The sequence below is a fragment of the Caretta caretta genome, chromosome 25 (assembly GCF_965140235.1).
Source record: "Caretta caretta isolate rCarCar2 chromosome 25, rCarCar1.hap1, whole genome shotgun sequence".
NCBI lineage: Eukaryota > Metazoa > Chordata > Testudines > Cheloniidae > Caretta > Caretta caretta.
In genome coordinates, this window is record NC_134230.1 from 12,498,817 (window position 1) to 12,513,104 (window position 14,288).

The following is a 14,288-nucleotide window of genomic DNA, read 5'->3' on the forward strand; positions in this document are numbered from 1 at the left end:
TTTTGTTTGTCGTGCCACCATTCACTTCACCGTTTCATCATCTGCTTCGCCACCGATGGCCCTGTGCTGTCACCTTCCGCTGCCACCTGCCTCTTTACTGTGACCTCTGCGAGTTGGTCTGTTGAGGTTCCATCCAGCTCTGTGATTTTAGCAGTTAGTGAGGGAACCTCCCTGCTAGTGCAGGCTGAGCAGTCTCTTCCACAGAAACGCTGTCCTGCAGCGGGTCTAAGGTACGTCTGTGCTAGCACTTTTGTCAGTATAACTTACGTTGCTCAATGGGGTGAGAAAACACCCCTCTGAGTCTCATAAGTTACACCATCAGAAGCACCGATGTGAACATTGCTGTGTCGGTGGGAGATGCTCTCCCACTGACATAGCTGCTGTTGCTCATTGGAGGTGGTTTAATTTTGTCTACGGGAGACCTCTCTCCCGTTGGCATAGAGTGGCTACACGAGCAATCTTACAGTGGCATATCTGCATCGGTACAGCTGTGCTGCTGTAAGCATGCTAGTGTAGATATGGCCTGTGGCTCATCCCTTAGATCTGATTAGAGCTGAAATCACTGATAGTGATCTCTTAACACAACAACAGAGACTCGATGGAGCCTAATCAGCTCTGTTTTTAAACAGTGGAGAGGAGCGGGTCAAATGGTGCCTGACTCTGAGGAGGAGCCCGCACCGCCAGGCGGAAACACCTGTCCCCACCCTCTCTCCCTCCACTGTGATTTGGCATCTGAACCCCATGTCAGCGAGTTTAGTTCAGTTGAAGGTGACCCCCTCGATCAGGACAGAGACTTAAGCTATGTCTATACTACGGACGTTTCAGCAGCACAGCTGTGCCACTGTAAGGTCTCCCATGTAGCTGCTCTTTGCCAGTGAAAGAGCTCTCTCCTGTCGGCATAACTAAACCACCCCCCAAGGAGCAGCGTTAGCCATGTTGGGAGGAGAGCCGCTCCCGCTGACCTAGCGCTGTCCACACCAGCACTTTTGTGGGTGAAACTTACGTTAGCCGGGGGGGGGGGTGGTTTCACACCTGGACCATCAAAAGTTTTACTGACAAAAGTGTTTGGGTAGACAGAGCCTTAGTACAATCCTGCTGGCCTTTACTCTTACAGTAAGGATAACAACATTTCGTTACCTCTGCATTCACTACTAAAGTGATTTGTAACCCAACACCAGCCAAAATTGATCACTTGGGCAACACAGCTCTGTCTGCTGGATACCTAAGCATATAGTAGGTGTGTTCATGTAAATAGAGTCTGGCCATGAAATCTTTCTCTCTCCCCCATCTCACCACTAAATGTCAGGGAAAAGCGTGTTCAGACCTTGCTTACAATTTTTGTTTACAGTTGTGGTTCTGCATAGTGTACATGGGCACTGATTATAAAAATATAGTGTTAAAATTGTTTCTGGAAAAATGCTCCTCCTCTCCTTTCCAATGGGGCTCTGAAATGTTTGATCAATGGGGAAAATGGAGAAACTTGCATATGTTTATCTTGAGATTTGTGCAAGAGAATGTGAAGAAAGGAATGTTTTTTCCCTTTTAACTTGTCTGCTTTCTCTCTCTCTGTCACTTCCCCACCCCTTTGCCTTTTCATTTTTCAGGTGCTGAAAACTCACTGAAAACATGGGGTCTGAAAACCCAAGTCCACAGAACCCTGGCTGTAAGATCATGACCTTCCGTCCCACCTTAGAGGAGTTTCGGGACTTTGGGAAATATGTTGCCTACATCGAATCGCAGGGAGCTCATAGGGCAGGGCTTGCCAAGGTGAGCTTGATCTTGACCTACTGGATTCGATTTGGAGAAATTGAAAACCTCATAGGTGGAAATGTCAGCATTGGGCTTATGAATAGTTGTACTGGATACAGTATCTCAGTTGAGAAGTACCCATTATGTTGCAAGAAAGGCATCTGGGGACAGGTGTCTAAAAAACAGTACTAGTAAGAAATAATTTTCTCTTATTTAGCGTTGCTCTTTTTTTGAGTGTTATTGAAGTCGTCTACATGTAACGTGCATGGATAATCCAGGCAAAACTAGCAGCCTGTGTGTGCCTGGCTGTAGTTCGTATGTTGTTTGGAACTAGAACATTTTTGTTAATGACGAGGCATAATGGCCAAACCATTGGGATTATTCCCTATTTTTCAAACATGATAGGTGATCTTTCATTTCTGTCTGGAGAGCTAGACACTGACTTGTGTTAACGTAATGTCTGAAAGACTATCTAATAGCACGTGCCCTTTAACACTGAAGCAGCATGACCTATAGTTAGAATGTGTGCTGGGAGTTAGAACTCTGAGTTTTGCTTCTGGTTCTGCTGTGGACATGCTCTGACCTCAAGCAATTTACATAGGATGCAGCTTTTAAAATGCCAAAGGCAGTTAATGCCCAAATCCAAATAGAGTTGTGCACCTCATTCCCTTAGGCATCTTTGAAAATCAGACCTGTAATTTTTTTAAAAACAAACAAAAGGAAGTATTTTTTCACACAGTGCACAGTCAACCTGTGGAACTCCTTGCCAGAGGATGTGTGAAGGCCAAGACTATAACAGGGTTCAAAAAAGAACAAGGTTAGTTCATGGAGGATAGTCCATCAATGGCTATTAGCCAGGATGGGCAGGGATGATGTCCCTAGCCTCTGTGTGCCAGAAGCTGGGATGGGTCACTTGATGATTCCCTGTTCTGTTCATTCCCTCTGGGGCACCTGACATTGGCCACTGTTGGAAGACCGTGTACTGGGCTAGATGGACCTTTGGTCTGACCCACTATGGCCGTTCTTATGTTCTTTGAGCCTGTTTGTCCATCTGTAAGAAGTAGTCAGTATTCCCCCTGATAGGGAGATGAGTGGGTTTATTGTGAAGTGCTTTGAAATAGTTTGAAAAGTGCCTTTTTGGTGTAAATTATTACTATGCTACATTCCCATGTAGCATATGTGCAAACTATCCCTGCCCTTTAAAAAGCACCCTTAGTTCAGTGTAGTTCAAAGGTATCCCTATTTTTCTTCCCAAATGTCTCTGTTTGCTGATGTCAAGCTGGCAGGCGTGTATGAGCTAAAACCCTGGAAATTCAGTCAGAAAAGATTTCTGATTTTGCAGTGTTTTTAAAATTTATTTTTATTTTTAATGATCAAATAATCCTTGTATAACATTTAGTGTTAATCCTTGTAATAAATTTATTGAATAAACATGGCTGGTGATTAGTCAGAGAAGTAGATGTCCTCAGTTTGTCCTCCTTTAGGGGAAAAGGAAAATGGGGTAAATTTTGTGAAAGACACTCAGTTGATTATAAAAATAAAACCATTCCTAGTTTAAAAAAAAATCTATTCCAATTTCTGTCTAATGTCTCAGAGTTGAAAACAAAATGAAACTAAGTAATGGGCCATTGTGAGATGGTCATATCTGATTTCTAAGTTTAAATACTATAAACACAAATGTTTGAGAAAATTAGGGCAAATTAACGAGGATGAATCCTTTTGTGAGCATATCTTGTGGCATCACAGATTGACTAATTTGTCCTAACAAGGCAGGTATACACTTGGCATGTAATGGAACAAAACAGAGCACACACATAGAAACGTTGCTGTTAGGCATGAGCGAATAGCTCCTCGTTAAAACCTAGGTCAATTACTGCTTTTATTACACTTGCAAAATGGAGCCTGGTATTGATAAAAAGCTCTCCATGAAGTGTTTCCTAGCTCACTCAAGCATACTAATGATTTAATTCTCTCTGAGTCCTCTGGAGTAGATTATTGTAACTAGTCTAAAAGCTGTTGGTGAACTCAAATCTCGGAAAGAGGTAGCTTTTCCGACAGTACTATGTCCTCAGCTTTGCGGAATATTGGTTTTGTGCCTTGACAACTTTATCCAGACAGGGCCTTCTAATCGGCAAAAAAGCCCACCTTACTCTGCAGAACCCATTTCCCTGACAATCAAATCTAACCTTCCATATCTATTGATCATAATTAATCTCTTTTTTTGTTTAAATTCATGTTTTATTCTTCAAGTTTGAAATAAGTTTCCTTGTTGTTCTTCAGCATGCACTTTCCATGCACAAGGGAACCTCCTCAGCATTTAGGCCTAGAATTATTCTGTTTAAACTGACACTTTCACCTTCCAAACTCTGCACTGCTCTGCAGCGTCTTTTCACACCCTCAGCATTTGCCTGAAAGAACCAGGAAACCGTGGGACATCTATCCTTAAGGAGAGCCAGTGCTTATATCTTTAGTGGCTCACCTCTTAAAACGAGCACTCTGTCCATCATCTTTGTATTTTTGTCTTGCCTTTTCCCTTCCTAGATCTTTGTGGCTGAGTCTAAGTCTATTATCTCTACCTAGGAGTTTCCCCAGCAGATTTCCCTGACCAGTGTGGACATACTTTTTTTGCGGGGGTGGGGAAGACCTGTGCTTTACAGCACAGCGGACCCCCAGGTGGCATCTAGTGTAGTTTTATAACACTGCTTTTCTCAGACAAAAATCCCCATCTATGCCAGCCAGGGAAACTATGCTGGCAAAAACTATTTAGATATGGATGTTTCTGGTAGGGCTACAGCCATAATATGGACAGGACCGCTGTCTTTTCATCAAATTTTGCTTTTCTTTATGATAAGCCTCTTCTAATGGTTTTCATTGCTTAAAATAGAAAGGATTCCTTTTCAATCCAGCTGTGCAGCTAACGGCCTCTAATAAGCATATGAACTCTAAATGTGTGCCCCTCTATTTACTTCAGCTAGGTGTTAGCTGTAGTGTCTACTTATGGCCTTTTATTAAGCAAAGTAACAAGAAATATTGCACTGGAGTAAAGGCAGTTGGTTTGAAATAGTCATACTGAGTACTTAGAGCTTTGTTTTCCAAGCACTTTATAAACACTAGCTACCTAATTAAGCTTCTCAATGCCCCTGTGAAGAAGCTGAATATTATCTTCATTTTCCAGATGGGCAGAAAGGCCTAGAACACCGTTCTTCTCATGTGTGGTAGTTTGTTTTTTGTTTTTTTCCCCATCTATTTTACATGACTATCCTGCCACATTGCCTGAGTTTGAAGAGGTTTGAAGTTTGCTTACTCCCTTTGTGTCCCAATCTATCAGCCTCTTCTTGTAGCAATGTCTTGTCAGTAGGACAGATGAGTTGAAGTCCTGCCTAGATGCTGAAATTCACAGTGTTGTAAGTGGGTTTCCCAGACATGGATAAAAATTTTGTTTCACTGATGGTGGAACCTAACTGTGGCTTAATAGTGTTCTTGAATTGTGTGTGCTACCCAAGGTTTTAGCATGGTTTAGAGGTTTAAAAATGGTTATGCTCCTGTCTGTGCTTTGTGACAGAATTTCTTTCTAACCAGGATTGGGATAGTAATATTGTAACCAGCTTTCCTAACATGTTCAAAACATAGTTTGTGTCCATTCTCTGTTCATCAGGTCTCCTGACTCTTGTGTGGAACTAGGGTGGCCAATTTTGGTTTTATCACATGACTTCTTTAATTCAAGATTAATCTTTAATTCCTGGAAACGCCAGAACAATCATGGAGAGTTGGCAACCCTATGTGGGAGTGCTCTTAGAACCCATTCTAAAACGGTCTTTCTAACCCAGTCCTGATCTACTGTTCCAGGGAAAGTACTTTAGCATTTCTCTAGCAAGAATAATGTATAAAAATCATCAGGCTAATTCTGCTCCTGTTTAGTGTAGGGAGAGCTTGAGAGCCCCTTGAAAGCTCAGAAGGGTTTAATAATCTGTAGACTTTAGTGTGACAATCTCAGCAGGGTTTGCTAGCCTTCTGCACATTACTATTGGTCCCAAAATCATTCCATGAAGCAAATTAAAAATAGAGTGGAATTGCAGGTATCCAATGGAAAAGAAGTTCCGCGGTATGGGCCTGTTCTAACTCCTAGTGAAGGCAGTGGGAGTCTTGAGTTGGATTGGGTCCTACGCTGAGGTATTCCACAACATACTGCTAAATGGGGAAATTCCTTGTGATTTTCACCAGGTTTTATCTCCTATTTTCCATTTTGGGGTAAAATCAGAGTCCTCATGTGGAACTTACATACTTATAATCAGAAAAGAAGCAAACTACTAACTGAGCTATACCAAACAATGTCAGTCTTGTGAATCTCCCCATTTTTAATTGTTTTTCCCCCAGGGAGAAGATAATGTCACTAGAAATCTCTAAAAGGCTCTGAAATCAGTAGGTGTGGGTACTGTCTTGTAATAGGGCTGATAGTGGATTTATTACAATTTCTTTGGGTGGCAGGAGAGAAGAAAATGCCATCTTCCAGGAAAGAAGGATATAAACTATTTTGATGTACAGAGGAAGTCTAAACTAACTTCAAAAAATATTTCTCACCATTGAACTTTGTCTGGTGCAGCTCCATCAGTGGGAGGGCTTGTTGTAGACGGGCTGCCAGCGTTTTAACCACTGTCACCTAGGCCTGCTCTGAGCAGGGTTAGATGACATGATGGTTAAAATGCATGTGGCTGGTCTATAGTAGCTGGAGGACTGCAGCAGTGTGAAATATGGCTACACTAACATTTGTCTTAGCAGAAGTTAAGTGTCTGCATGGCATAGATGTGACTTTTGTTTTTCTTTCCTCCTCTTTCAGGTGATTCCTCCCAAGGAATGGAAGCCCCGAAAGACTTATGATGACATCGATGATATGGTCATCCCAGCGCCTATCCAGCAGGTGGTGACTGGGCAGTCAGGGTTATTCACCCAGTATAATATACAGAAGAAACCCATGACGGTGGGAGAATACCGGCGTCTGGCCAACAGTGAGAAGTATGTATTTGTTATGAGTGACAATCTGGTGTGGCATTATGGATTGGGAGGGGCAAATGGAAAGCCTTTCTTCTTTACAAGCTGGGAAGGAATTGCAGCCAACCTTGTTAAATTGTAAACATTCTGGTGGGAATGGCTTGTACTTGTAGTTTTTCAGATTCATAATTGGAGGAGGTTATGCTGGAGCATCCTTGTATGTTCTGCCAAGTCAGTGTCGGAAGGCCCTGTTTGATGGCTGTCTTCTCAATGGATATAGATCTCACTGAGAAAATGGGTATGGGATCCATAGAAGGATTATTGCTTCTGAGGCTCTGGAGCCATTTATCTTGGCACTGTGGCTTGCCAAACTGGTAGCCACATGGAGAATGTGCCACATGTGTTTTAGTGCCTAGATACAATTCTGATGGCCTTGGAAGTGTGTATGCTAGTGTTTGTGGCATGAGTGCCTCTCTAAGTATGTGTTTCAAGACACTGTGTGGCAATCACTTAATCTCACCCAACTCACCAGCTATGTCCTCCTTCTAAATTTGCACATCGAGAGCTGTGGAGTATCTTGTTCTTTGGTTCTGGGAACTTTGATAACAGTAGGATCAACATAAAAATATACCTAGTAGAAAAATGTATGTGTAACTTGTATCCTTGATTTGGTTCAATTCCCCACTGCTAACAGGCTCCTTTTGGCAAATTACTTAACCTCTATGCCTTATCTCCATTTTACAGATAGGAAACTGATATTTCCATACTTCACATGTGTTGTGAATATATATTTTTTCAATGTATGAGAGGTGCTTATGTACACAGAGTTCATAGGCAGTAAGTTTTATGTATCTAAGAATTAAAAGCAACATGCATATTGAATAACCTGAGCATGTCTTTTTTTTTTTTTTTTAGTTTAGTCCATTTAAAAAAATTTCTTCAGAAACATTAGCATTGGAAAATGACTAGTGTAAAAGAGGAGGAGGCAGTTCTGTTTAAGCTACAGGATTAGGAGCAAAAAGAACTGGGTTCTGTTCCTAGCTTTCTCATTGACTTACTGTGTGATCATGGGCAATTCACTTCACCTCTGTCTGTCACAGTTTTCTCCATTCTGAAATGGGGATAATACTTCTATATCGGTGGTCCCCAAACTTTTTTATGTTGCACCCCCCTTACCCATAATGTAATCTGTCTGGGGACTGTGGCTGGGAGTGGGGCTGGGGGTGGGCCAGGCTACGGAGGGAGGGCCAAGGAATGGGGCCTTGGCTATGGGTGAGGCTGAGGTTGGAGCCGGAGTGGATCTGGGTGGTGCTCCCTCCCCGCCCCTTGTGGGGGCCGGGAGCAGGGCTGCATTGGGGGGCCAGGTCAGGACCAGGAGCTGAAGTTGGGGCCTCAGCTGGGGCTGGGGCCAGAGCTGAGTTTTGGGCAGAGCAGGGCTGGGTCGCACGCTCTGCCTGCCCCCAGTGGGGGCTGGTCTGGGCCCTACTGTGCCCCTCGAAATGTTGCTTCGGGGCATGCTCCACGATTTGGCGACCACTGTTATGTATCTTCCAGGAGCATCGTAAGGCTTAATTCACTGATGTTTAACAATGTGCTCTGAGATCAGCGGATAGAAGCTGCTATAAAAATGCATTAGCAGTATTGTAAAAAAAGCAGAGAGGGAACTAAGACAAAGCTTATGCTCTAATAAATTTGTTAGTCTCTAAGGTGCCACAAGTCCTCCTTTTCTTTTTACGGATACAGACTAACATGGCTGCTACTCTGAAATAAGACAAAGTACACTCCCACTCTAGAACCAATAAACCAGTTGCAGCCTAAGTTCCATCTAAGGTGCACGGCCACGCAGCTGCCTATTAAGTGCTGCGCAGGTGCTCAGGGCTGCGGCGGGGAGAGAGACCTCTCCCTGGCCCTGCCACGGTGCCCTTCCCCCAGCCCATCCCCGGACCTGATGCAGCTGGGGGACAGGTGCCCCTTCCCTGGCCCTGACCCAGCCCAGCCTGAACCTGCCACAGCTGGGGGACAGGTGCCTGACCCAGCCTGGTCCCAAACCTGCTGCATCTGTGGGAGAGGTGCCTCTCCTCCCCCAGCTCAGGTGCTGCTGCAGGAAGAGAGAGCTGGGCAACCTCTCTCCCCACTGTAGCCCTAGGGAGCCCCACTGCACCCCAAATCCCTCATCACTGGTCCCACCCCAGAGCCTGCACCCCCAGCCGGAGCCGTCTGCCCCAGTCCTGAGCCCCCTCCTACACTCCAAACCCCTTGCCTCCACCCTGCCACATTAATTTTGTTATGTGCACCAATGTGGAGGTGATGTGTCACACACCTCACCTCCACATAAGTGCACATGACAAAATTCATTCCGCGCATGGGTGGGAAAAATTAGAGGGAACACTAGTTGCAGCCAGTCAGTTACAGTAGGCAGAATGGAGTGATTAACTAGGTGTCCTGATATAGGTTTCTCTGGGTCTGCTGAGTAGCTCAAAGTATAGAAGACCATAACTGTACTTGCTTAACATCTAAATGTCCTCTTCGGAACCCAGGCCTCTATTCTGGTTGTAAGGCATGTCTAGTCTGAGATAGTATTTTAATGGCTCCACAAGCTCTTTTCTGTATGCTGGTTATAAGTTGGTATAGCAGTTCACTCTGGGACTGATTATATCACCACGGCACCTTTCCTCTCCACTACCTACTGCTATGGAGAGTCTGCTGCCCAAACCATAGCTTCCAGCTATTCCTATGCTAACCTCAAAGCTGAGCAGCTTATTCGTTTATGTAGTCTCTACTGAACATAAATTTCTAAGGTCTGTGACTTTTCCTAAACTCTTAGCTTTTCCCTTTGCTGGTCAGGTACTGTACTCCTCGTCACCAAGATTTTGAAGACCTGGAACGTAAATACTGGAAGAATCTGACGTTCGTCTCACCAATTTATGGGGCAGATATCAGTGGCTCGCTATATGATGCAGTAAGTGCTATGTACATACTTTTCAGCTGCTTGTTAGATGGACCATAACATTTAGTGCCTACTGAATAAATAGCAATAATACTTCATCCGCAACGCAATTCAAGAAAATGGCCACCCCGTTAGAATGGAATCTCCAACCAGATGGACTCTAGGAAAAGCAAGCACACCTGCCACCTTCCCTTTTCGGGTGGGTTTTTTTCCTTTGGAAAAGCAGCCAAAGGGTGAAATAGCTTTCTGCTGAAGTGCTGTGGTGATCCGGAAACACAATACTTCAGGTCTTGTGCTCATAATAAAAAATTATCTTCACTATCTTTAAATACAACCTTTGAACTGAAAATAACACTCATTTTTGGGTAGACAAAGTAATGGAATATAAACTGATAAATCTCATTTTAATACATCTAAAATGTTTGGTTAATCTGGATAGCTTTGATTATAAGCTAATATTTTAGAATCTAAGTATCATGGCAAATAAACAGGTGCTACATTATATTAAGTATAAAGCTGGATTTGACCAGTGAAGGGTCTTTTCTATCCCTAATATCTGATTTTTACAGATTTTTCACCTATTTGTAAACTACCTAAAACTGTAATTCAATCTGCCACACTTAATAAAGGGTTACTAATTTTTTCTCTTTAAATATGTAAATGAAGATTTATATAAAATATTTTAAAATAACATCTAAACCAGACACAAATCTATAAAATATTTAAGTTATTAAATATCTATATTTTTTTGTACACTGAGGTGGGATTTTCAGAAGAACTCTGCGTTGGTCTAACTCTGCTCCTGTTGAAGTCAATGGTGAAAACATCAGTGGAAGCAGAGTTAAACCAATGCTGAAAGCTTTTGAAAATCCCATGCTGGATGTTGGTATATAAACCATTTTAGCTTCATGGATGAGTAGGAAATTTTATTTGGATTTCTAATTCTTCATTTTGGGTATAGTTGTCCTGTACACCTGCCTATACTGAGCTGGGATAAAGAGTGAACACGTTTCACGGGCTAGACCCCAATGTGCAGACTCCAATATCCAGTTGGAACTACAGGGGTTATTTAGGTAACTGTAATATCTCTTTTCAGAGGAGTGGACACTGTTTTTATTGGTTGCGAGTGTACTACTTTTGTGTGTTCACTGGGGAAAGTAACTAGATAATGGTTCTAGAGAACGTCTAAAAATCAGAATAAGGTTCTCTTTGAAGAGAAGAAATATACAATGGTCCCCTCTTGCTTATTTCCTTTTGAGCTGAAAACTGTATCTCTGGAGTGTTGACTGTCTGGTTGTAATATTTAGACAGTTAAAATGAGATCACACTGTCAAACATGTAGTGCTTCTGTGTACACAACAGAGCAAACATTGGGAACAAACGTTTTACACTTGAGCTTCTTGACTGTATAAAGAAAAATCCATCTCCCCCCCCCCCACCTGACTTGAAATAAATATACATTATTGAGGCCTTCCACAGCAGTGGTTACTCAAAATGTTTGTTGACTTAGATACATTAATATTAGTATCTCTTACACGCCTGTGGCATTTTCCAGTGATGATGACCTGGGCCAAATATAAAGCTGATTTTTTTTTAAAGACTTTTCAAAATTGATTTTTGCACCCGTATTTGAACCTTATAAGTAATGATTATTTACTTCAAATAAACAGATAACTTGTAATTGGTTTACCAGGCATTTAAATGTATGCGCATGCTCTTGGTAACTGGCTTTGTCTAAGTATTGTGACAGGGTTAGGCCAGATGGCTACAGGAGAGTAATAGAAGGCAGATATATTAGCCCCAGGTTAAGTAGGTCCCCTTTCCCTGGGTAAGGTAACAGGGAAGGTTCCAGAACAATCAGGAACCTTCTGGAGACCATTAAGACAGGCTGATTAGAACACCTGCAGCCAATCAAGAAGCTGCTAGAATCAATTAAGGCAGGCTAATCAGGGCACCTGGGTTTAAAAAGGAGCTTACTTCAATTTGTGGTGCGTGTGTGAGGAGCTGGGAGCAAGGGGCACTAGGAGCTGAGAGTGAGAACGTGGATTGTTGGAGGACTGAGGCGTACAAGCATTATCAGACACCAGGAGGAAGGTCCTATGGTGAGGATAAAGAAGGTTTTGGGAGGAGGCCATGGGGAAGTAGCCCAGGGAGTTGTAGCTGTCACACAGCTGTTCCAGGAGGCACTCGACAGCTGCATTCCACAGGGCCCTGGGCTGGAACCCAGAGTAGAGGGCGGGCCCGGGTTCCCCCCAAACCTCCCAACTCCTGGTCAGACACAGGAGGAGTCAAACTGGATTGTGGGTTCAGAAAAACGTCCAAACTGAGGGCTGCCATGAAGCTCCAAGGCGAGCAAATCCACCAATAAGCGCAAGATCCACCAAGGTAGAGGAGGAACTTTGTCACGGTATTTATGTTGCTCCCATCACTGAGGTATTGGAATACTCAAATATGTAGTTACGTTACACCTGTTGTGCTACTTCCTTTCATGCTTTTTACTGGGATCCTTTCTGTGGTGCTGTGCAGGTTGATGTAAAAGTGGAATCAAGGGACACTTACCTTTAACGTGTTCCATGTTTCCATGTATTGCAAAGTGCATTTGAATTGGTCCTTGGCATAACAGTAGAGCTACCTTTAACGTGGTTGTGAAAAAGGTTTAATTTAACAGTTAGCCTTTTAAACTATGTTAACTTAAATTTCTTTTCAAAAGCAATAGTGTGGATGCAACTTGAATCTCTACTAATCCTATAGGTGCTGCAAGCAAGCTGCAGCAGGTATTTCAAGAACAATTTTGAATACATGTGGGGCACTCGGGCAGGGGGAGAGAAAGGGTACTGCTAGCTTCCTTTTGGGAATTCTATACTCAGTCAACCTTTACGCTACCAGCTTGTGCTCATCTGTGGTCTTACCAGTCTTTACTGCGATGGAGCAAACCAACTAACAGGAACTGTTAAACCTTTTTCTCCCCACTGTTAATTCTCTTATAATCTTGAAAATAGAAAAATTCCACATCCCAATTTTGTCTTTCTGACATCTCTATGCCAGCATTTGAGGTTGGGCACTGTAATTTACTTTGGCTTTGCATGTATTCTCATTAATTAAGGGCACTTTTGAAAGCATTGCATCTAACAGTCTGTTCAGTGAAGGACTGCTGCTGCTTTAGAGCCATCTACTGGTATAGGCACTATACAGTCCAGTGCACTTGATCAGTGTCCCCAAAGTGGATCCTTCACTTGAAAGTTATTTGAAAAGAGCATGTAAATTTACTTTACTGTTACTTAATTTTATTTTTCTGATTGAGTCAGTTTCCAAGTGGTGGAGCCCCCACAGAACACACATGCCTACTCTGGAGATAATGCAGCTTCTAATTAAACACTATCTTGAAGCCTTACCAAAAAAGTAGCAAAATCTTTCCTTAGTGTATGGTGAACATTTATTTAAAAAAAGCAAATGCATTGGAGTGATTGGAACTTAAAGGGATTGAATTAGTGCAGACACAGAAGCCTGCCTGGAAAACACAAGATGCTAGAATAAATTTATATCCAAATTTTAGGCTTTAAAGAGAGAAAATTTTGGATGTGAGCCTTTTAACCTTTTTGTGTATCTTGTAGCTTTTGTAATCACTTCGGTGGGAGGAGATGTAGGGCATAAACTGCACTGTGTAAAATGTATGTATTTTTAAAAAAAGATTCATCTATTTATATGAAAGAGTAGCATCTAATTTCATATTAACCAAGATAAAAAAATTGCAAGGTCTATCACTCATGTTTCAGAGCATGCACTGATCCCTCTTTGGGCTCAGGAAGTTAGCCGTCCTTTCTTTATGATGTGTAGTATTGTGCCTATGACGTACCTTACTTCATCAAATTTTGGAGACAGGATACTGGAGCAGATCAAGGATTATCAGTCTGTTGTGCTAAAGCAGCTCCTGATATGTTTCTACTTTGACTATGCTGAATGGAGTCCTCTTGTCTTGTAGGATGTAGAAGAATGGAATATTGGGAATCTGAACACCTTGTTGGACATGGTGGAGCATGAGTGTGGGATTATCATAGAAGGTGTGAACACCCCCTACCTTTATTTTGGCATGTGGAAAACAACATTTGCATGGCATACTGAGGACATGGATCTCTACAGCATCAATTACCTGCATTTTGGGGAGCCGAAATCCTGGTGAGTGGGTAGAATGCTGATGAGAGAAATAGTCATGAACCTGTGTCTCTGCTCAGACCTACTCTAACCTAATTTTCTATCTCTGTGTAAGGTCTTGTGTATCATCCCAGTACGCAACCTTGATAGGAAGCCAACTGCTGTTAATTGACCATAAAATGAAAGTGAATATATTTGGTCATAAAGTTGATATCACTGTAAGTTAGTACCCCTTAGACTTCAGATTGGTTATACTGACATAAACAGCTTGCTGCTTTCATTAAACAAAAAACTCTTGAAAACCCAGTCTTACACTAGCATTCCTTTGTAGGCTATTCCAACAGAGGTCTACACAAGCTCTCTTTCCCCACTTTCTCTCCTACTTGCCATTTGAATACATTATCTTTCCTTCACTTTTCTATCTTGCTATCTCACTTTGAAGTGTAAGTCCTGGCTC

General features: G+C 42.5%; 1 protein-coding gene across 3 annotated transcripts in view; it reads left to right on the top strand.

Moving 5' to 3' along the window:
* KDM4B (lysine demethylase 4B) overlaps positions 1-14,288 on the top strand; it is a 177,271-nt gene that overhangs the window by 28,214 nt on the left and 134,769 nt on the right. For all 3 annotated transcript variants that reach the window (XM_075123313.1, XM_075123314.1, XM_075123315.1), the window contains exons 4-7: positions 1,605-1,767; positions 6,584-6,759; positions 9,580-9,694; positions 13,662-13,855. In XM_075123313.1, the coding sequence (XP_074979414.1) occupies positions 1,627-1,767; positions 6,584-6,759; positions 9,580-9,694; positions 13,662-13,855 (626 nt within the window). In that variant the 5' untranslated portion in view covers positions 1,605-1,626. The remainder of the gene's footprint in view (positions 1-1,604; positions 1,768-6,583; positions 6,760-9,579; positions 9,695-13,661; positions 13,856-14,288) is intronic.